The sequence below is a fragment of the Hevea brasiliensis genome, chromosome 10 (genome assembly GCF_030052815.1).
Source record: "Hevea brasiliensis isolate MT/VB/25A 57/8 chromosome 10, ASM3005281v1, whole genome shotgun sequence".
Classification (NCBI taxonomy): Eukaryota; Viridiplantae; Streptophyta; class Magnoliopsida; order Malpighiales; family Euphorbiaceae; genus Hevea; species Hevea brasiliensis.
This window is the reverse complement of record NC_079502.1, coordinates 97,271,284-97,296,179: the sequence shown is the minus strand read 5'-3', so window position 1 is coordinate 97,296,179 and position 24,896 is coordinate 97,271,284. Positions and strand designations below refer to the sequence as shown.

Here is a 24,896-nt window from a genome sequence, read left to right as displayed (position 1 = left end):
ATCAAATTTTTTTAATAGTAAAAGCCTTTGCTGTAAACGTGATCAAACTTATATTAATTAAAATTTAGAATATAATAAGTGCACTTAATACTTTCTAAATTATCATATGTGATGTCTCACATGTTATTTAAAATTTATAAGAGATTCATCTTATAGATAAATTTAATTAGATTTAATTTAAAAATATTATTTCACTCACATAAAAATAAATTCTTCATGAAATAAAAAAAATGTACTTTATTTTTATATGAATGAAAAAATATGTACACCAAATACATTAAATAATCTATCGAATAGATCACCTCGTCATGTTGGTATTTGCTGGATAGCATTAATAAGCAGCCATTGTTTCATATATCTGTTGAGTTAGAGTAGGCCCCCTCTCCTTTAAAGGTGTGTTTCTTGCGTAAGTTTTGATTAAGGCAGACAAGATACATGGTACTTGCTTACTGCTTAGTACCCATGTTTTTATTTTGATAATGACATTTACCAGAACGATGTGTTGGTCTCTTTCATGGTGTGAATCAAATGTGCGAAAAGGTCAGAGATGAGACATTACATTCATGCCTAAGTTTCCTTGTGTTGAAAATAAGAGCGACTCTGTAGAATTTAAGGTGTAGAAGCAGCTTCCTCTGGTAAAATTGCACTAACACGAGACCTCTATCATGGCCACCTGGCCCCACAATTTTGTGCCCTATATATATATATACTTTGGAAAAATAATTATCAGTGTGTGGTGCTAGTTGAGAGTAGGGGTGAGCATATTTCAGTTTTAATCGAAAAATCAAATTAAATCTAGTTAATTTAGTTCAATCGGTTTGATTTTAAAATTCAATCGGTTCGAATCGATTTATAAATTTTGATAATTTCGGTTAATCGATTCGATTCTATTATTTTCATAAAAAATAAAAAAAAAATCAAATCGAACAGAAATTACTAATATATATATATATATATCAAGGAAACCCTAAGAATTTTTAGTTTTGATTTCTAATTTTTTTTTTTATGTTTTTGTTATTGAGATTTAATGTTAAAAATATGAAATTTTACAATATTCGGTTTGATCGGTTTAAAACCAAATTGATATTTATCGGTTTGGTTCGATTCAATTTTATCTTAATAATCAATTTGGTTTGTTTTTAAAATTTTTAATTTTCGATTTTTAGTTTTATCAGTTTAATTTGGTTCAGTTTCGAACTGAACCAACAGTTTGCACACCCCTAATTGGGAGGTTGTGGCTGATGAATAAGGGTAAAATAGATGGATAAATAGAGTATATGATAATATAATGCCTAAAATTTGATTTATAATATAAAATCTTTATTTTTAATTTAAGTAATATAATTTTTTTTTAATTTTTAATAGTTAATTTTAAATTATTTATATTGATATGGCATCGATATATTCAATTTGAATGATCAATGTGTGCCATGGGTAAATTGAAATTTTTTTGTCTTTCAATAAATATCATATAGAGTTTATTTTATTTAGACTTTATTTAATTCAAAATATTCTGTTTTCTAAAAAGTATATTAACGGCAACGCGAAAGTCGCTTTGATTTAGGGCCAAAGATTCTAGGCTTTTAACGTAGAATTATTTATCATTTTATAAATTTTACATAGAATTATTAATTGAATTAAAAATTAAATAATTAAAATATTTTGAAAAATAAAATAAAAATTAAATAAAAAATCAATTTGAACTTATTAAGACTTGAATTAAAAGCTAAAATTTTTCAATGAACTAGCTGTTGGCATTCTTATTAAGCTAGCAAGAGTTCTATTGAAGTCACTTATCGATGAGTTATCTTTACAGAGTTGACATCTTCATTAAACTTAAAAGGGAGCTTAATAAAAAATTCTCTATTTTTTCATAGAGGTGCTGAATGAGAGAAGTTAGCATGAAATTCTATATAAGATGATATGAGCAGCTCATTGTATTTAGTAAACTCTTCAAATATACTAGTCAGCTTTTCTTTCAAGTAAGCATAAAAAAAAAATTTTTTCATATTGATGCTAGTAATAAATATTAAAATATTATTTTATTTGAAAAACTCGATAAAAAATAATAAATTTATAATTATGTAAGTAAATAATTTAAAAAGCTTAAAAATCATTATCACACGATTTACAAGAAATATATATTTTTAATCAAATTGATGTGTATTATTTTTTTTATTAAGAAATATATATTTATATAAAAATATTTAGTCAAATTGATTATTTTATTTTTTTAAGTAAAGAATAATAGAATCAAATGGTTTAAAAAATAAATAAATAAATAAATAAATGGTTTGGCTGAAAGTGAAGATAGGCTTGGAACGCCAAACCATGAGCATGATGAATGATGATTGGTTGGATTGGGTAACCATCTCCGTTCTCGGAGGTTCTATCGATCTATTGTCTTTGGGAATAGGAATTGTTGACCGTTGTCTCTCTATGCGCAATTTGCATATCCATTGTTTTTTTTTTTTAATAAATAAAAAACATTTCATTAATTAAAAATATAGAACAAGAGAGAGAAATATGAATAAAAACCATAAAAATTTGACAGTATTACGAAGTATAAAGATTATCCAATAAATGGGTTACGCTTTCCAATTTTTAATTTCATAATTTATTTACTGAATTTCTTCGGGTAATTTTTAAATTTATATATTTTATTTAAAAAAAGTACATATTATAGAGTACTATTTTTTAAATTATTAATAATAAAAAATCAATTAAATGAGAGAAATATTATAAAAATTTAAGATCTATCAACAATACAAATCTGAAAATTTATTCATTAAAATTTTATTTATTTTGTGAAAAATAATTTATGCATATAAAATATTTTTTTAAAAAAATATTTTTAATAAAAATATTTTTTATTATTTAGTTATAATGTTAAAATAATGGTATATATTTATTTTGTATACATATAAATAATTTTAAATTTTAATAAAATTATTAAAATTTATAAAATATAAAATGACTTGTTCTTTTAGAGAAATAAATTCATTTTCTATAAAAATTATTTAATTTTCTTTTTGATCAAGAAAAATATTTTCTATTAACTAATTTTTTAAAATATTCAAAATGTTAGAAAATATAAAAAATATTTTTTTAAAAAATATTTTTTGTGAAATAAATGGAGTCCAAAAATCTATCAATAATAATATGCTTAAGGGAATTTTGTCCAAATTTTGTTTTAAATAGATTATTAAAAAAAAAAAAAGGAATTGCCACCAATAGAAACCCTTGTCGATAGCTACTCAAAGAGAATATAAAAAAAAAAAAAAAAAACCCACAGAAAATGATAGAGGAGAAAAAGTTTCTGGAGGCATATCCATAGTTCTACTCTTCCGCTACATTATCAATATCACCCATGTTATAGGACAAATTATATAATATAATAATAATACAAAGATATTTGAGCTTAGGTATCTGGACTATTATTGATGTTGTCTCAGTATCTGCTAGCATCAGTGAGACATCATTTAAAACAGAAGATTGTGACAGATTTACTACATGGTCCTATAGTCTATAAATAAAAGTTGTACTCATATATAAATAGGTCTCATAAAAATTTAATTGTTATGCAGTTTTTTAATTAATTTTAATAACTTATGTATTAATTTTGTAATAGCTTAACATTTTATGAGAGGTATTTTATTTAATTATTGGATACAGCTGATAATTGATGGGCATCTAACAAGTTAAACTAATGTGTTTGATAAACCCTGTAACACCTCTAATTTTAAATTTATTATTTTGTGAGTAAAAATTAATTTAAAGACCACGTGATAAAACTAAAAATATATTTGAACTCTACAAATTTTTCTGAGTTTTCTAGAATTTTTTCAAAATTTTTGAGCCTCATTTTCGGTCCCAAGGCAGAGTAAAAATTTATAATTTTGTATCATGAATCGAACCGGCCGAATCGAACCAAACCGGATAAGACCGATCGAATCGGACCGACCTTCTTCTTCTTTTTTCTTTCTCCCCGTGCATTCCCGTCCCTCTTCCTCTCTCTCCCATTTTCTCTCTCCTCCCTCCTCCCCACGCCCGATCAGCCACCCGACCCTCCTCCCTTCGCCGGGGCACCACCTCAGCTCCTCCCCCTCGCCGGCCGCCACCTAAAATGCCGAAAAAGGCGCGCGAAAGCCACCCAGCGCGTAGCGCACCATTTCGGCTTCCCGGCCAAAATCTGACCGATCCGGCCACCATTTGGGCCGAGTCTTGTACCAAAACACATCTACACCTCGAGAGCTTTCCATAGATACCAAGAATACCAAAATCCATCAAGCGGTTTATCCAATTTTTGTCCGGGAAGTTTTAGCCCATTTCGATTTTTGAGCTAGATTTCTCGCAAACCTTGAAGCCCATGAGAAAATCGAGGGTAACAGAGTGCTCCACTCGTTGAGAGCTTCGCGGCAATATAAATTTCAAAATTTTATAATATCGTTTTTTGATGGGTCCCATGAAACTTCGTAGTATTTTTTCGAGTACTAAATGAGTTTAGAAAATTCCGTAAAAATTATGTACTAACCCCCGTGTTGTGGGCTTTGTGTAGGTACCTTCAATTCTTGGAAATTCAACGGTTGCCTAGGCATGTAAATTTCCGACCACACAGACAAGCTACAAAAAAAAAAGTCTTGGAATTGGGTCGAGATTTTGGCTACCCCATCGTTGTCAAAAGTCCCGAACGCGTCCCCAGGGTCGAAATCGGCATAGGTAAACCCGAACCTTACTTTTTCTTAATTATCTAGTGCTTAAAAATCCATAAAATATTCGTGGTAGTTTAGAAAATTATAATTCCTTTTGCATTAGTTTAGTAATATTACTAAGGACAGCGGGGCAAAGTTTTAGAATTTTTAGAGCTCATTTGAGTAGTTTTTGCAAAAGGGTCAATTATAAGGACCAAGCTGTAATTTTACATATTGTGATTGATGACTGTTTGGATGGGCCCAGGAGGGGCTGTGTGATGTGATTGAGTTGTGGGTGTATGGTTTGTAGATATAGAAGTGCGTTTTAAGCCCTTTTGCAGGTTGGGTATGTAGTAGTTAAACTTGTTTTAAATTTGTTTTATTTATTTTTTTTTATTATTGCTTGGTCAATAGTTAGTGCCTATTTCGTAGGAGTAATTGCTGTTTGTGCAGATATGGAGCAAATCTGTTGCATGATTCTTGCTAAGTTTTTCTATATATTCTTGTGTATTTTAGAGGTTAAGAAAATAATAAGAAGTTAGAAACTTTTCCTCTATTACATTTGTCTTTGGTCTCGATTTCTGCTGTTTCTCTTTTGTTCAGTCTAATATTCTAACAATTGGTATCAGAGCCTTAAGATCAAGGCCTACACAATGTCTCATCTGGAGATAGAGAGAGCTAGAATATTAAGAGAGAGAGCGAGAAAGAACAAGAGCAAAAGACGAAGAAGCCTCTAATGAAGGAAATTCCTCTGATTGAAGGAGGCTTGTTTCCGAAAAAGAAGGTTACATTACCTTGAAATATCCCATCTTGTGAAGAGTAATTATGCGGCGTGGGCTATAAAGATGGAGGTCTTTATGATGGCTCAAGGTGTGTGGGATGCGGTTGAGTCACGAGGCCAGTTGATAAACGCAGAGATAAGATGGCGTTGGCGGCCATTTACCAAGGTATAGGAGAAGATACCTTGCTTCAATTGGGAGCGAAGAAGACTGCAAAGGAGGCATGGAACATGCTGAAAACCATGAACCAAGGGGCTGACAAGGTTAAAGAGGTGCGAACTCAGACGTTGTGGAGGGAGTTCGAAGCCTTGAGAATGAGCGATTCCGAGAATGTTGATGATTTCTCAGGAAAGCTTACAATTATCGTTAACAAATTGAGGAGCCTTGGGAATACTGTAGAGGACGAGAAAGTGGTGAAGAAATTGTTGAGATCAGTTTCGTCAAAGTTTCTTCAGATCGCGTCCACCATTGAAGAGTTTAGTGACCTAACCACCAAATCGATTGAGGAGGTGATAGGTTCACTCAAAGCTCATGAAGAAAGACTGCTTAGCTGTGGTGGGAGATCTGACGAAACAGTTCTTCTTACAAGAGCAGAGTGGAAGGCGAGGGAAGAAGCTAAGAAGAACAAAGGAAATGTTAGTAGTATGCCCTAGAGCATATCATTTAGTATGTATCTTGTACATATTTTATTAATAAAAGGCATTTCCACTTTTCCGTTTACATAATATATTTATGTGTAATAGAAAAGGTCCATTGATATTTTGTTAGAAATATTATTCTTAAGTTGTTAAGAATATGAGTGACAATATTTCTAGCACAAAGTATCATAAATAGGTTCACAATCGAGGATACTTCATAATAAGGACATGACTTATCCAGAAAGATTGTATTCATGTTTGTTCCCAAGTTATTTATATGAGATATAAATAAGATGGAATGGTGAGTCTCATGCCATATAACAAACATGATAGGCACTTATAAATGATAAGTAGGCGAACGGTGACACTTATGACAAGCACATGGAGTTTACTCTTGTCAATGTTTTGTCATAAATCATATCGATGCATATAATCTTTAGACACTGAGATAGCACGATTATCTTGTATATAGGTAGTTTGAGTTTGATCTTGCTTTCATACTTGTACTATGTATGGGTATATGGGCATGTGTTGGCTCTTACTAGTTATATATGGAGGTAGGTGTTGATCAAGATGGAATCTGTTCCTCTAAGTAAATAGAGATAAAATCCTATGTTCATTTAATTGTTCTTGATGTTTCAAGTTCTGGCAGACAGATAGATTTATTGAGAAAAGAGTTTACGATGAGAAAAATCTTTTAATCAAGATCTGGAATTAAAAGAGAACATAATATTCATATCACATGGAGTTTGACATAAACCATGACTCCAGCTTGAGTTGGGATTTTGTAATAGAGAGATTCTAGTGCATGGTAACATATGATTATAGGTTCATTTAAGGTAAATCTTATTACTAATTGGGTGGCCATGGCATGCTATGCTAGGTGTTAACCATGGTCTATGAGGTTCATAAAATGATTTAGAGAAATCATTTATGGTAAGAAAGAGTTCGATGATATTAAGAGTTGATATCATGTCTCATTGCCAATTAGTGATGAGCCTAGTAAGTCACACACATACACAAGTTATCACCTATTTAAATATGATTTAATTAATTAATTAAAGAGTTTAATTGATTAATTAAATAGATTTGGTTTGCAATAAAATTGCAAAGTCCCTAGCATGACTTGAAACCAAATCTAGATTATTGGATGTGTAGTATAAATTAAATTTATATTTAAAGTGTTTAAATATGAATTTAATTGATGAGAAATTAATTAATAGAGATTAATTAATTAATTTATATTTGATATAAATTAATTAGAAGAAGAAAATAATTATTTTGGGTTAAGAACTCAAAAAAAAGACACAAGGGCATTTTGGTCATTTTGCAGTGTGACACGTGGCACCATGAGATGGTGACACATGGCATAACACATAAGCTTGCCAAATATTTTTAATCATGTAAGATGATTAAAATCAAGATTAAATATAGGTTTGACACTTGGCACAATGTGATTGGGTCACTTAAACCTAGAGCTAATCAAATGGTGACATGTGGCTAGGGTTTAATGTGTTAACCTAGCTATTTAAGTGGGGTTATGAAAAGAAAACATAACCAGCAGCCTCTCCTCTCATATGTCACGCCACTTTGAGCCTCTCCAGCTATTTCTCTTCATCTCTCATCAATTCAAAGAAATTAGCCATCAATCTCTTGAATTAAGAACACTAGAAATTGTTTCTAGTGTCCTGTTTGCATCTCTAATCTCTTAAAAGCAGAACTTGAATTTCTAATTAATAGAAAAGGCTTTAGAAGCTGTTCAAGGGCTGCCATAGGTGTTCTTGGTGTGGACAAGCTAGAGGGACAACATCGGTGTCTGAAGACGAATCTCAAAGCGCAGACACAGCAAAGACATCAAGAGGTTAGTGTAATCGTTCTTGATTTAATCTAGGGTTCTAAAATTAATCTGATTAATTTTAAAATCTTAAATGGCAAATACAGATCCAAAAACATATTAAAAGAGTTTTAATATGTTGTTTATCATTGAAATCAAATAGATAAAAATAAATCTTGCATGGTGCTTGTGACCCTAGGTGAAAATTTTTGAATTCAATGGTATAATCTTGTGTTTTTCACGCTTCCGTTCCTTCAGGAAAATCAAAAGAAACCACCAGCTCGAGAGGCGGACGAGGAAGAGGATGTGGTCGGCGAGAGAAACGATGGCAGTCATCAAAGAAAGGAGGAAGAACCACAACAACAAAGGAAGAAATTTGATAAATCAAAGATCAAATGCTATGGATGTGGAAAAATGGGACACTTCGCATCAGAATGCTCATCAAAGGAGAAAGAGGAGCAAGCAAATCTGACCGAGAGAGATGATGAAGAAACGATCCACGTTGATGATTGAAACTTGTGAGCTGAATGGTCAGAGTTATGGTCAGATTTATTTTGAAGAACCCTCCTTGATGATGATTGATGCTGTCGAATTGAATGGGGTTCAAGGAGAAGCATATGTTGCTGCCACGAGTGGGTGTCTTATGAAAGGGGCAGGTTGGTACCTTGACACAGGAGCTACCAATCATATGACAGGTGATAAACATCATTTTGTTGAAATTGATGATTCTATTTGTGGCAAGGTTAAGTTTGGTGATGGTTCTGTAATTGATATACAAGGGTTTGGGTCAGTTATGTTTCAATGCAAAAATGGTGAACATCTGACCCTAACCAATGTATATTATGTACCAAAATTAAAGAGTAATATTATTAGCCTTGGCCAAATTGATGAAAGTGGAGGTTGAATACTCATCGAATGTGGAGCCTTGAGGGTCTATGATAACTCAAATAGACTCATAATCAAGGTGAGAAGACAACAAAATAGATTATTTATTGCAGATCTACAGATTAGAAAAGTATGCTTGATGACAAGCATAACAGTCGAGTTGGCTATGGCACGAGATATGGTCACTTAAATTTCTAGGCGTTGAAGAAGTCCAAAGAAAAAATGGTACAAGGTTTACGGACATCTCGCTCCCAAATCAAATCTGTGATGGTTGTCTTGTGGGGAAACAACATCGGAAAGCCTTTCCACATCTTTGCGATGTATAGAGCAAAGAAAAACTTGAATTGGTGTATGGAGATCTCTGCGGCCCAATTACACCAATAACTCCAGGAGGTAACAAATTCTTTTTGCTTCTAGTTGACGATTATTCACGATACATGTGGGTTTTCTTGTTGAAAGGCAAACATGAGGCTTTCGAAGCGTTCAAGAAATTTAAGAAGACAGCTGAAATTTAAGCGAAAAGAAAGCGAAGTGTTTGAGCAGATCGAGGAGAGTTTCTCTCAGCGAATTCAAAAAATTTTGTGATGAAGAAGGAATCAAAAGGCAATTGTGGTAGCCATATTCCCCACAGTGAGCGGAGTCGTAGAAAGGAGAAATCAAACCGTTATGGAGATGACACGAAGCATTATGAAAAGCAAAAATGTGCCAACAAATTTGTGGGGTGAGGCGGTAAGAACCTCTGTGTTTTTATTGAACAGGTGCCCAACCAAGAGTGTTGAAGGAATGACACCCTACCAAGCTTGGTATGATAAGATACCAAATATACAACATCTGCGTGTATTTGGATGTCTTGTTCATATCAAGGTCATGTCATCTCATCAAACGAAGCTTGAAGACAGGAGCTTAAAGGGAGTTTTGCTAGGTTACGAAGAAGGTTCAAAGGCGTACAGGGTGTTTGATCCTAGAAAGGGGAAAGTTCTCATAAGCAAAGATGTAGTTTTCGAAGAAGGAGCAAGCTGGCCATGGCAGAACAGCAAACAAAAAAAGGAGTCTGATTGTATTGAAACATTTATAGTACAAGTAAAAGAATTGGGGGGTGCTGGTATACCTGAAGCAGTGGATGCGTTTCGCACTCCATCTACGCCATCCTCTTCTTCAGGTATACCAAATTCAGAAATTAATTACCCTCTAATTTAGTCATCTTCTTCGAACACTACAGGTACAGGTTCAGATTCGAGTTCAACTCCACCACGAAAATTTCGATCATTGCAAGAAATTTACAATGAGACCAGAGAAGTAGATGAAGAAGTCGGGTTGTGTTTCTTATCAATGGAGGAACCAACACGATACGAAGAAGCAGTTGGTGACGAAAACTGGAGACGTGCGATAGAGTCTGAAATTGATTCAATTCAAAAGAATGGAACCTGGGAACTCTCTGATTTGCCGAAGAACCAAAGAAGCGATGGGACTCAAATGGGTCTTCAAATTGAAGAAGGATCCAAAGCGGCAAGATTATTAAACACAAAGCCCGTTTGGTGGCGAAGGGCTATGCGTGAAATATGGTGTTGATTATAAGGAAGTTTTGCTCTGTAGCAAGAATAGAAAGCTGTTAGAACTATTCTTGCTTATGCGGCTCAAAAACAGTGGAGAGTTCACCATCGGATGTGAAGCTGCGTTCTTAAGCGGAGAGTTAGAAGAGGAGGTGTATGTGAGTCAACCGGATGGTTTTGTCGACAAAAAAATCCACGAGAAAGTCTGCGGTTACACAAGGCATTATACGGCTTAAAACAAGCACCTAGGGCTGGAACACCAAGTTAGATCATAGCTTAAAGTCATTTGGTTTTCATAGGTGTCCTTTTGAGCATGCTCTTTATATGAAGAAGGAAGAGGATGACTTTCTTTGTTGTGGGAGTTTATGTCGACGACTTAATTCTCACGGCTCAAATGGAAAACATATTGAAAGTTTCAAACAAGAGATGATGAGGATGTTCGAGATGAGTGACTTGAAATTTTGAGTTATTATCTTGGGATTGAGGTAAAACAAACTCAGATTGTATATCCCTTTGTCAAGCGAGTTATGCGAGCAAGATTCTTGAAAAACAGGGATGCTTAATTGCAACGTAGTGTTCCAATGGAGCCGAAATGTAAGCTAAAAAACAAGATGGTGAACCATTTGTTGATGCCACGAGTATAGAAGAATTATCGGCTTGAGGTACTTGGTAAACACACGTCACGATCTTGCGTACTCAGTTGGTGTTGTCGGTGATACATGGACACACCAACGGTGACACATATGAGTCTTTGTGAAGCAGAATCTTGAGGTATGTGAGAGGCACTATTGGAATGGGAATTATCTACAAAAGAATCAAGAAAAAGAAGAACTTGTAGGCTTTAGTGATAGTGACCTTGCGGGAGATACGGATGATAGGAAGAGTACTTCAGGGATTATATTTTTCTTTGGAGAAAGCCCGATCACATGGGTCTCACACAAGCAAAGAATTGTTGCGTTATCTTCTTGTGAAGCTGAGTACATAGCAGCAACAGGTGGAGCTTGTCAAGGGATATGGCTCAAAAAGATAATTGCAGAATTGAGAGGTGATGATAAAGTCAAATCAGTGTTGAAGGTTGACAACAAATCAGCCATATCACTAGCCTATAATCCGGTTTTTCACGATAGAAGTAAGCATATTGACACAAGAATTCATTTTATTCGTGATTGTGTTCAACGTGGAGATATATAGCTTGAATATGTAAATCTTGAAGTACAAGTTCTTGATTTGTTAACAAAGCGTTAGCAGCGAGAGGTTCAATGAGTGAGAGATAGAATTGGTGTTAAACAAGTTTAAGGGGTGATTGTAGTAGTTAAACTTGTTTTAAATTTATTTTATTTATTTTTTTATTATTGCTTGGTCAATAATTAGTGCCTATTCGTAGGAGTAATTCTTTGTTTGTGCGGATATGGAGCAAATCTGTTGCAACAGATTCTTGCTAAGTTTTTCTATATATTCTTTGTGTATTTTAGAGGTTAAGAAAATAATAAGAAGTTAGAAACTTTTTCCTCTATTACATTTGTCTTTGGTCTCGAGTTCTGCTGTTTCTCTTTTGTTCAGTCTGATATTCTAACAGGGTAGGTCCTAGGTATAGGGAAGACTCTGCTGGATTTTCGGCACGACTTAGGACATCTTTGGTCTTTTCTTAGTTTGTATTGAGTCAAATATATTAAATAATTATAATAAAATTGTCAGGTGGTGGATGACCTTCTGCTCGCCCGGTGCCACACAAACTTCGGTTAAGTCTGTGAATAAAATATTAATTTTAATTATAATTTAAATATTATTATATGTTCAGGCGTGTTCATGCATCATTTATATGTATATATCTATGTAGTTAAACACTAGGCACGTTTTATATTGCATTCTTAATTGATGAATTTCCATGGGTGTTGTTTGTGGTAATTTAGAGCAGTGTGCGTGCGTTGGGGTGCGTGTGGTATGGTGTTGGATATGGACAGGACGGGTAAACACAGCTTGAGGGATACTCGCTGGGACCCGGTTCTTCGGGGTAGACACGGCTTGAGAGATTCGCTGGGACCCCGTATTTAGTTTATTAAGTGAAAGTTCGGCTTGAGATCTTCACTGGCAGAGGTTGGATTAAGAGGGCTGTATAGGGGATCAGCTCCCGTATATGTATTGTTTGACGTTATCGGGCGTGTGAGTGCTCCAAATTGCCTTTTTGCTGTTATGATGTGAAAATGTTGACGATGTTGCATTTCACACCATAGGATACATTAGCTTTAGATAGCTATAGAGATTATGGTTAAAATTAATATTTTACTCTCTGAGTCGAATGCTCACTCATGTTCACCTATTTTTTTGAGGATCTGGGAGGTTTATTTTTGAGTTTTAACTTTGTTCCCATCCCTTGCGGGTTACTGTTTATGTTGTGATATTATATAATTTTTATTTACTCCTAGAATTCCGCATGTGTTAGAAATATTTATTTAATTAGGTCTGTAATATAATTGTCATGTTGGACCTGTAAACTTATTAAATGCATGTATGGTTGGATTGGATGAGGGAGCCGAGCTCCCATTTATTTTTATGACATTTGATTATGTGGAGGGTGAGCTGAGCTCCCCAGTTTATTATATATATATTGTGTTTACAGGTCTGGCGAGTCAAAAACTTCCCGTTAAATGGTCTATTTTATGGCCAGACTCTGTCTGGTTGGATTCTTGAAATTGGGCCCAAATGGGCCTTAGAGTTGGGTTGAGGAATAATTAGACTTACTACGGGTCTTGGAGTCTTTAGGCTGGCCCAGGTCCTACTGCCAGTCCGGCCCATAGGTTGGGTCGTGACAAACTCGTTAAAAAAATAGCTAATAACTATTACTTATTAGTTCTATAATACGCGTTGTTTATGAAATGTTGTTTAATTTTTCATTTCTTAATAAAAATGTCCTTAGTTCTAATCTTAATTCAACTAACTCTTGTATCTTTAATATTGGCACCGATTTTTTTCTTTTTTTCATTTTACAATATCATCATTCATCATGATTAGTATATTCTAAATTTATTAAAATATTTTGTATTTTTATTAGTGATATAAAATATAAAATATTTATTTATTATGAAAAATATTTGTTTACATGCAAAATTTCAAATTATAAGACTGTATTGTTTAAAAAAATATATAATTACTGTATTATTTTATGATTATATTTTAAAAAATTATTTAATTTTTATTTATTTTATTTAAATCAATGATTCTATTTTCTTTTAATAACAAAATAAATTATATAATATACTAAATTAATATATATATTAATAATAAAATAAATAATATAATATACTAAATTAATAATTATATATTTAATTAATAATAAAATTAATTATATAATATATACTATTATTAATATTTTATATATTAACAATAATAATTATATATATTTTTCTTAAACACATAATATAAATCAATTATCAATAACAGCTAGCTACAATTAAATCAAATTGGTCTATATAATGTGTTTATATATAATTTGTCACGACTCAACCTATAGGCCGGACCGACACTAGGACCTGGGTCAGCCTAAAGCCCCCGAAACCCGTAGTAAGCCTAACTATTCCTCAACCCAACTCTAAGGCCCATTTGGGCCCAATTTTCAAGAATTCAACCGGACAGAGTTCGGCCATAAAATGAACCATTTAACGGGAAGTTTTTTACTCGCTCGATCTGTAAACACAATATATAATAAATTGGGGAGCTCAACTCACCCTCCACATAATCAAAATGTCATTACTCAAATGGGAGCTCAGCTCCCTCATCCAATCCCATCATACATACAGTTAATAATTTCTGAGTCAAAAATAAAAATAAGTACTTCTAATATATGCGGAGTCTAAGAATTTAGCTCAATTATACATAATATATTAATTACTATCAATGGACCTGCGAAGAAGAAGAGCAAGTTAGCCACAACAATAATCCTCCTGTAGCCTGAAAAAATAGATGAACAGGAGTGAGCGTTCGACTCAGAAAGTAAAATATCAATTTTAACCATAATCTCTATAGCTATCTAAAGCTAATGCACCCTATGGAGTGAAATGCAACGTCATCAATATTTTCATATAATTCATACCACAATCAGCAAAAAGGCAATTTGGAGCACTCACACGCCTAACACTGCCAAACAATACATATATGGGAGCTGATCCCCTATACAGCCCTCTTAATCAAACCTCTGCCAGCGAGTGTCTCTCAAGCCGGACATTCGCTTAATAAATCAAATGCGGGGTCCCAGCGAGTGTCTCTCAAGCCGTATCTACCCCGAAGGACTGGGTCCTAGCGAGTGTCTCTCAAGCCGTGTCTATCCGTCCTGTCCATATCCAATACCATACCACACGCACGCCACGCACACACACTGCTCCAAATTATCACAAGCAACATCCATGGCACTTCAATAATTATGAATGCAATATAAAACATGGCTAGTGTTTAACTACATAGATACATATTTATAAGTGATGCATGGACATGCTTGAACATATAATAATATCGAAATTACAATTAAAATTAATATTTTACTCACAGACTTAACCGAAGTCACTGCGGCGGCTGGGCGGAGGAGGAAGGTTGTCTCAGCTCACTTGACAATTTTATTATAATTATTTAATACATTTGACTCAATACAAACTAAGAAAAGATCAAAGATGTCCTAAGTCGTGCCGAAAATCCCGCAAAGTCTCCCCTATACCTAGGACCTACCCAACCTGCAAAAGGACTTAAAACGCACTTCTATATCCACAAACCACACTCTCACAACTCAATCACATCACATAGCCCCTCTTGGGCCCATCCAAACAGTCAACAATCATAATATGAAAAATTACAGTTTAGTCCTTATAATTAATCCTTTTGCAAAAACTACCCAAATGAGCTCTAAAAATTCTAAAACTTTACCCCACGATCCGTAGCATTATTACCAAGCTAATGCAAAAGGAATTATAATTTTCTAAGCTACCACGAATATTTTATGGATTTTTAATCCAATTCAAGCACTAGATAATTAAGAAAAAGTAAGGTTCAGGTTTACCTATGCCGATTCTAGCCACGGGAACGCGCTTGCACATCTGACAATGGTGAGGTAGCCAAAATCTTGACCCAATTCCAAGAATTTTTTGATAGCCTGTCTTCCCGACTCGAAATTTACAGACCCGGACAACCGCTGAATTTTCCCGAATTGAAGGTACCTACACGAAGCCCACAACACGGGGGTTAGTATATAATTTTTACAGAATTTTCTAAGCTCATTTAGTGCTTGAAAAAACACTACGAAGTTTCGGGGGACCCACAAAAAAACGGTGTCGAAAAATTTTGAAATTGGTATTGCCGCGAAGCTCTCGACGAGTGGAGCACTCCGGTACTCTCGGTTTTCTTGTGGGGTTCATTGTTTGCGAGAAATTTAGCCCAAATTTCAAAATGGGCTAAAACTTTTCGGACAAAAATTAGACAAACCGCTTGATGGATTTTGGTGTTCTTGGTATCTATGGAAAGCTCTCGAGGTGTAGAAGGGGTTTGACACAAGACTCGGTCCGATCGGTGGCCGAATCGGCCGAATTTTGGCCAGGAAGGTAAAACGGCACGCTGCGCGAAAGGGAGGTTTTACGTGACTTTTCCGGCGACCAGGAGCGTCGGTCGGCGGTGGGGAGGGGCTGGGGTGGCGCGCCGACGAGATGGGAAGGCTGAGATGGCGGCGGCACGGCGAGAGGAGGAGGGAGGAGAGAGAAAATGGGAGAGAAAGAGGGACTGTCAGGCACGCACGCGGAGGAAGAAGAAAAAGAAATGGCCTGTCCGATTCAACCGATCCGATCCGGTCTGATTCGATTCGGCTGGTCCGATTCATGATACAAAATTTTAAATTTTTACTCTGCTTTGGGACGGAAAACGAGGCCTAAAAATTTCAAAAAAATTCTAGAAAACTCAGAAAAATTTGTAGAGTCCAAATATATTTTTAGTTTTACCATGTGGTCTTTAAATTAATTTTTAAAAATCATCAAAGTTTTATATTTTCAAAAAATCGAACTCGATTTCTAAAATTGAAAAAAATTCAAATAATTTTCTAAAATTTAAATAAAATAAAATATTAATATTTACCCACAAAATAATAAATTTAAAAATTTGGGGTGTTACATTCTTCCCCCCTTACAGAAAATTCGTCCTCGAACTTTTTACACAAGGCATAATAATATACAGAATTACACATTGAATAGATAAGGGTACTTGCTACGCATGTCCCGCTCTGACTCCCAGATGCACTCTTCCACTGACTGACTCCTCCACAAAACCTTAACTATAGGGATCTGTTTTGATCTTAGCTACCTCACTTGGTAGTCCACTATGGCTACAGGTTGCTCCTCAAACGTCAGGTCTTTTTTCAGCTCTACTACATCCGGCTGTAGCACATGAGAAGGATCAGGTATGTATTTCCTGAGCATGGAGATGTGCAATACAAGATGAACATGAGAAAGGTTGGGTGATAACTCCAACCGATAGGCAACTGCTCCAACTCTATTAGTAACCTCAAAAGGTCTAATATATCGAGCTGCCAACTTGCCCTTCTTTCCAAATCTCATGACTCCCTTCATCGGAGAAACCTTCAGGAATACGTAATCACCTACTGCAAACTCTACATCCCTCCGTTAGGGATCTGCATAACTCTTCTGCCTACTGAAAGCTGTTTTCAATCGCTCCCTGATTAAAGGAACTATCTCTGAAGTGTACTACACTAGGTCTATATCATGCACCTTCGCTTCTCCCATTTTCGTCCAACATAGAGGAGACCTACACTTTCTGCCATATAGTGCCTCATAGGGTGCCATCCTATCTTTGGAATGATAACTGTTGTTGTAGGCAAACTCCACCAAGGGTAGCTGATCATCCCATTGACCTCCAAAATCTAAAACACACATGCGAAGCATGTCTTCCAGTGTTTGGATTGTCCTTTCAGACTGCCCATCTGTCTCAGGGTGGAAAGCGGTACTAAAATTCAACTGTGTGCCAAGTGCCTCCTGTAATTTCCTCCAAAATCGAGAAGTAAACTGGGGCCCTCTGTCAGATATTATGGAAGTAGGAACTCCATGCAATCTTGCTATTTCTCGAATATAGAGCCGGGCGTACTGTGCAACAGAATATGTGGTCTTCACAGGCAAGAAATGAGCTGATTTAGTTAGACGGTCTACAATTACCCATATCGAATCATATCCCTGCGTGGTATGAGGGAACCCAGTCACAAAATCCATAGTGATCATTTCCCACTTCCATTCTGGGATAGGGAGCTCTTGCAGCTTCCCTGATGGCCTCTGGTGTTCAAACTTTACCTTCTGACAAGTCAAGCACTTCGACATAAAGTCTGCTATGTCTCTCTTCATGTCATTCCACCAATAACTATCTTTTACATCATGGTACATCTTGGTGGAGCTTGGGTGGACGTTGTACAGTGTATAGTGTGCCTCTCGCATGATTTCATTTCTGAGATTGTCCACGTCGAGCACACATATCCTGGAACCTTGCATAAGGGCGTCATCATTGGCAAATCCAAACTCACCACCTTCACCCTGCTATACTCTTTCTATGATCTTCATCAATTGTTAGTCTCTGTGCTGGGAAACTCTGACTCTATCTCGTAGGTCTGGTCTCACTGAAAAATGGGCCAATAATACCCCCTCATCTGAAAGATCTAAGATCAGACCTTGATCCATCAACTCATGTACTTCCTGAATCAACGGTCTCTTCTCCGCTGATATGTGTGCCAAGCTGCCAGAAGATTTTCTGCTCAAAGCATCTGCTACTACATTGGCCTTCCTAGGGATGTACTGAATGGTACAATCATAGTCCTTCAGAAGTTCCATCCATCTCCTCTGTCTCAAATTTAAATTCCTCTGTTGGAAGATGTACTTCAAACTCTTGTGGTCGGTATATATCGCGCACACTTCCACATACAGGTAGTGTCTCCAGATCTTTAGTGCAAAGACTACAGCCACCATTTCTAAATTATATGTGGGGTAGTTCTGCTCATGCCTCTTTAGCTGCCTTGAAGCATAAGCCACTACTTTTCCATTCTGCATCAAAACACACCATAAGCCAACTCTGGAGGCATCACAATACACGGTATATCCTTCATCACTCATCGGTAATGTCAACACAGGGGCGGTGGTCAGACACTCCTTAAGCTTCTGGAAACTCTCACAACAATCATTTGTCCAAATGAATGGAGTATTCTTTCGAGTTAACTTAGTTAGGAGAGCTGCTATCCTGGAAAAATCCTACACAAAATGCCTATAGTAGCCAGCTAGGCCCAGAAAACTTCGCACCTCAGTAACTGTTATAGGTCTAAGCCAATTAGTTACAGCCTCAATTTTCTTGGGATCCACTTGAATGTCTTCACTAGAAACCACGTGTCCCAAGAATGAGATGCTTTCTAGCTAAAATTCACATTTTGAAAATTTGGCATATAGCTGGTGCTCCCTCAAAATCTGCAACACCATCCTCAAATGCCACACGTGTTCTTCCTCTGTCCGAGAGTATACCAAAATGTCACCTATGAATATGATGACAAAACGGTCTAGGAATGGCCTGAACACCCTGTTCATCAAGTCCATGAAGGCAGCTGGTGCATTAGTGAGTCCAAAAGACATCAACAAGAACTCATAATGACCATATCTTGTCTTGAATGCTGTCTTGGACACATCCTCATTCCTGATTCTCAACTGATGGTAGCCTGATCGTAGGTCTATCTTAGAAAAGAATCTAGCCCATTGGAGCTGATCAAATAGATCATCGATCCGAGGAAGTGGATACTTGTTCTTCATAGTCACCTTGTTTAGCTGTCTATAGTCAATATACAACCTCAATGACCCATCTTTCTTTCTCACAAATAGAACAAGAGCGCCCCAGGGTGAAGTGCTCGGACGTATGAAACCCTTTATCCAAAAGCTCCTATAGTTGCTCCTTTAACTCTTTTAATTCTGCTGGTGCCATCCTATAAGGAGGCATTGAAATGGGGTTTGTACCTGGCACAACATCAATGCAGAACTCTATTTCCTTTCCTGGTGGCAACCCTGGAAGCTTCTCAGGGAAGACATCCATGAATTCTCTGACAACAGGAATATTTTCCATGTTGACACCTTCTACAGATGTATCTCTCACCAATGCCAAATACCCTTGCCATCCACGCCTCAACATTTTTCTAGCACTAATTGCTGACACCAAATTATATGGAGCCATGCTCCTGTCACCATCAAAGCTAAACTCTTCCACACCAGGTATGTGGAATACCTTTTTGTTCTTGCAGTCTAAAGTGGCATAATGAGTTGCCAACCAATCCATTCCCAAAATTACATCAAAATCCATTACTGGTAGAGGAACCAAGTCTGCTGGGAGGATTCTTCTATTGATTACTACTGGGCTACCCGAAAAAACCATATCCACATCTATGTTGTCACTAAGTGGGGTAGCTACAGATAAATGGCATTCTAAAGTTGAAGGGTTCCTACCCAATCTCATGGCAAAAACTGGGAAGACAAATGAGTGCGTAGCACCTGGATCTATCAAAACACGAGCCTCATAGGAACATACTAAAAGAATACCTGCCACAACTACATTGGAAGCCTGAGCATCCTGGTGCGTCAAGGTGAAAACCCAAGCTTGACCCCTACCCTGCGTTGCAGAACCTTGATATTGACTTCTATCTCCTGACCTGCCTCCAAATCTATGTCCTCCTTGTCCTCGGCCCTGTTGGCCACTGAACTGACTGCCTGCCATGCTGGAAGCACCAGGATACAACTGACTAGGAACACTTGCGATAGAACCCTGTGACCCCATCTGTGGCTCACTGAACACTGGACATTCTCTAGCAAGGTGACCCTGCTGGCCACACCGGAAATATACTCCTGAACTCATCATACAAGGTCCTGAATGTCCTCTTCCACATTGTGTGCAAGGTGCAAAGGAGGATCCTGAATCAGACCAGGCTGCTATAACTTGGCTGTGACCCTTCTTTGGATCCATACCCTGGTATGAATCCTTGAGATTTGTGTTTAAAATCACCCTTTTTGTTGGTTATACCTCTTCCTCTGTAGTGACTTTGGCCGCCACTATCCGTGGTACCCGTGTAGGGAACACCTGAAGAACCTTCTGCTCTATTTTTCTTTGCTCTTCCACTGTCATCTCCTGTATAGCTAATCTCAATCTGTCGGGCTCGATCAATTACCATATCAAAAGACTAATTAGACATCATGGCTAGGTTTGCATATCTCCTGTCCAGCCCCTTTAGGAACCTTTTTACCTTCATACTTTTTGTAGCCACTGTTGTAGGGGCATACCTGTTCAGTTCCAGAAATTCTGTAGCATATTCATCTACAGATCTGCCATTCCGCCTTAAGGCCTCAAAGGCCCACTGCTTTTGATCTCTGAAACTTTCTGGTATAAACCTATTGATAAACAGTTCCACAAATTGGGTCCAAGCTAATCCCTCAATACGAGGTAGCACGTAGTCTATCATCCACTGTCTTGGCTCTGGCTCCAATACATGCTGCACACACTCTATAAGCTTCCTATCAGTCAACTGCAATTCATTCCTGCCTGTTTGCAGGAATCTAAAAACCAATAGGCATCGTCTAACACATCATAAGTACCAGGCATCAACTTCTTGAAATTAATTATTTGTTTGTAAGGTTCCCCTCTTGATGCGGTGGGCTACTACTGTTGGGGAGGGTGGACCATATACTGTGCCATCATATCGATGGTTCTCTGCATTCCGGCTAAGGTAGCAGCCATTGGGTCCACGGGACCCTGAGCCATAAAAGACTGATCCTGAACTGGTGGCAGCTGCTCTTCTACTTGAGCAGCTCTAGGCCTCATACCCCGCCTCCTCGGGGCAGGCGCCTCACCTTGTGCTGACACCTCGTCAGGCACATCTGGTTATGGTGCAGTGGCAGCTCTTCTGCTTCTACGCATTTTCCTAAAATTTAGCAGCATTAGCCCACAAATTTTCAAAACGGCATATTACACAGCTCTATAGACTTATATTTACACACAATTATATAAAACAGAAACTAGAAGCAAAGATGACAATGCAAGACGAATGTGGACCCTATTATCCGCATGTGACTCCTATTAGACTCTTCCCAATACTTTAGACAAATATTCCCTATGAATCTGGAGCCTAAGCTCTGATACCACATTTTTCATGACCCAACCTATGGGTCAGACCTGCACTAGGACCTGGGCCAACCTAAAGCCCCCGAGGCCCGTAGTAAGCCAAACTATTCCTGGGCCCAATTTCAAGAATTCAACCGGACAAAGTCCGACTATAAAATGGACCATTTAACGAGGAGTTTTTAACTCGCCCGACTTGTAAACACAATATACAATAAATTGGGGAGCTCAGCTCACCCTCCACATAATCAAAATGTCATTACTCAAATGAGAGTTCAGCTCCCTCATCCAATCCCATCATGCACACAGTTAATAATTTTACAGGTCCAAAATAAAAATAAGTGCTTATAACACATGCGAAGTCTAAAAATTTAACTCAATTATACAAAATACATTAATTACTATCAATGGACCTGCGAAGAAGAAGAGCAGGTTAGCTATAATAATAATCCTCCTGTAGCCTGGAAAAATAGATGAACATGAGTGAGCGTTCGACTCAGAGAGTAAAATATCAATTTTAACCATAATCTCTATAGCTATCTAAAGTTAATGCACCATGTGGAGTGAAATGCAACGTCGTCAATATTTTCATATAATTCATAACACAATCAGCAAAAAGGTAATTTGGAGCACTCACACACCCAATACTGCCAAACAATACATATATGGGAGCTAATCCCCTATACAACCCTCTTAATCAAACCTCTGCCAGCGAGTGTCTCTCAAGCCGGACTTTCGCTTAATAAACCAAATGCGGGGTCCCAGTGAGTGTTTCTCAAGCCGTGTCTACCCCGAAGGACCAGGTCCCAGCGAGTATCTCTCAAGCCATGTCTACCCGTCCTGTCCATATCCAATACCATACCACACGCACGCCACACACACACACTGCTCCAAATTATCACAAACAACATCCATAACACTTCAATAATTATGAATGCAATATAAAATGTGCCTAGTGTTTAACTACATAAATACATATTTATAAGTGATGCATGGGCATGCTTGAACATATAATAATATCGAAATTACAATTAAAATTAATATTTTACTCACAGACTTAACCGAAGTCACTGTGGTGGCTGGGCAGAGGAGGAAGGCTGTCCCGGCTCACCTAACAATTTTATTACAATTATTTAATACATTTGACTCAATACAAACTAAGAAAAGACCAAAGATATCCTAAGTCGTGCCAAAAATTTGACAGAGTCTCCCCTATACCTAGGACTTACCAATCTGCAAAAAGGCTTAAAACGCACTTCTATATCCACAAACCACACACCTACAACTCAATCATATCACATAGCCCCTCCTAGGACCATCCAAACAGTCAACAATCATAATATATAAAATTATAGTTTAGTCCTTATAATTAATCCTTTTGCAAAAACTACCCAAATGAGCTCTAAAAATTCTAAAACTTTGCCCCGCGGTCCTTAGCATTATTACCAAGCTAATGCAAAAGGAATTATAATTTTCTAAGCTACCACGAATATTTTATGGATTTTTAATCCAATTCAAGCACTAAATAATTAAGAAAAAGTAAGATTCGGGTTTACCTATGCCGATTCCGACCTCGGGAACGCGCTCGGGACGTCTGACAACGATGGGGTAGCCAAAATCTCGACCCAATTCCAAGACTTTTTCTGTAGCCTGTCTGTCCGGTCCGAAATTTACAGACCCAGGCAACCGCTGAATTTCCGTGAATTGAAGGTACCTACACGAAGCCCACAACACGGGGGTTAGTATATAATTTTTACGGAATTTTCAAAGCTCATTTAATGCTCAAAAAATACTACGAAATTTAGCGGTACCTATCGAAAAACGGTGTCGAAAAATTTTGAAATTGGTATTGCCGCGAAGCTCTCGACGAGTGGAGCACTCCGGTACTCTCGGTTTTCTCGTGGGGTTTATGGTTTGCGAGAAATTTATCCCAAAAGTCGAAATGAGCTAAAACTTCCAGGACAAAAATTGGGCAAACCACTCTATGGATTTTAGTGTTCTTAGTGTCTATGGAAAGCTCTCGAGGTGTAGAAGGGATTTGACACAAGACCCGATCCGATCGGTGGCCGGATCTACCGAATTTTGGCTGGAAAGGCGAAACGGCGTGCTGCGCGAAGGAGAGGTTTCGCGCGACTTTTCCGGCAGCTTGGAGAGTCGGCCGGCGGCGGGGAGGGGCTGGGGTGGCGCCGGCGAGCTGAGAAGACTAGGGTGGCAGTAGCGCGGCAAGAGGAGGAGGGAGGAGAGAGAAAACGAGAGAGAAAGAGGGAGTGTCGGGCGCGCGCGCGGAGGAAAAAGAAAAAGAAATGGCCGGTCCGATCCGATCCGGTTCGATTCGGCAGGTCTGATTCAGGATACAAAATTTTAAAATTTTATTCTGCCTTGGGACCGAAAATAAGGCTCAAAAATTTCAAAAAAATTCTAGAAAACTCAGAAAAATTCGTAAAGTCCAAATATATTTTTAGTTTTGCCACGTGGTCTTTAAATTAATTTTTAAAAATCATTAAAATTTTATATTTTTAGAAAATCGAACCCAATTTCTAAAATCAGAAAAATTTCAAATAATTTTCTAAAATTTAAACAAAATAAAATATTAATATTTATTCACAAAATATTAAATTTAAAAATTAAAAATGTTACATAATTACCATTTCACCATATTATACAAGTCTAAAGTCGTTTCACACTGAAATTTAAAATTTTAAAAAAAGTGTATTATTATTTCAAATTTTGCTAAAAAAATTTAAAAATTTATATTATTTTAATACTTTTATGATTATTAAATTTAGTTTTAATATTTCCTTTAGTATTATTGAAATTATTATTAAAAAAAATTTTTAAATATATTAATTAAAAAATATTAAAATTAATTTAAAGATAAATTTAATATATTTAAAGACTAAAATTTTAAATAAAAAAAATAAATTTTCAAATTTTTTTTAACATGTAAACAAAATAAAATTAAATTGCTTTTGGAAAAGCGTTTTTTTTTTTTTTTTTTTAATCTCAATGTCAAATTGATGAACAGAAATTTTAATAATTTTAAAAATAATTAATTTTAGAAAGTAGTTTAAAAAAATTAATTTTAGAAATAAGCTAGCTGATTAATCAATTTAATCAGTACATTCGATTCGAGATTGGGATTGGGAACCTTCAGATTTGTAAGCTGATCATCATCATCAAGAGGTCCCAAAGGGAAGCGATTGCGATTGGTAGCGAGCGTACAGGGAGAGAGGGAAGGAAGAAAGAAGAGGAGCAGCAATGGAGTTTAGATTCAGATTGAAAACTACTTAATAGAAGAAAAAACATCATGATCCCCTCAGTTTTTCAATATCCACACGCTCCTCCTTTTGGCCGCT

The 24,896-nt window shown here is 36.4% G+C and overlaps 1 protein-coding gene across 1 annotated transcript; it reads left to right on the top strand.

Moving 5' to 3' along the window:
- Nucleotides 1-5,613: 5,613 nt before the first annotated feature.
- Nucleotides 5,614-8,455, top strand: LOC131169428 (uncharacterized). The gene is made up of 2 exons (XM_058128656.1): nucleotides 5,614-6,105; nucleotides 8,201-8,455. Exons 1-2 carry the CDS (start codon nucleotides 5,614-5,616, stop codon nucleotides 8,453-8,455), a joined length of 747 nt encoding a protein of 248 aa, XP_057984639.1.
- The last annotated feature ends 16,441 nt before the right edge of the window (nucleotides 8,456-24,896 follow it).

Excerpts from the sequence above, each read along its gene's own strand:
- LOC131169428 (XM_058128656.1), top strand. The coding sequence starts at position 5,614 with ATGGCGTTGGCGGCCATTTACCAAGGTATAGGAGAAGATACCTTGCTT. Across the intron at positions 6,106-8,200 it reads CTAAGAAGAACAAAGGAAAT|GAAAATCAAAAGAAACCACC; the intron begins GTTAGTAGTATG and ends CCGTTCCTTCAG.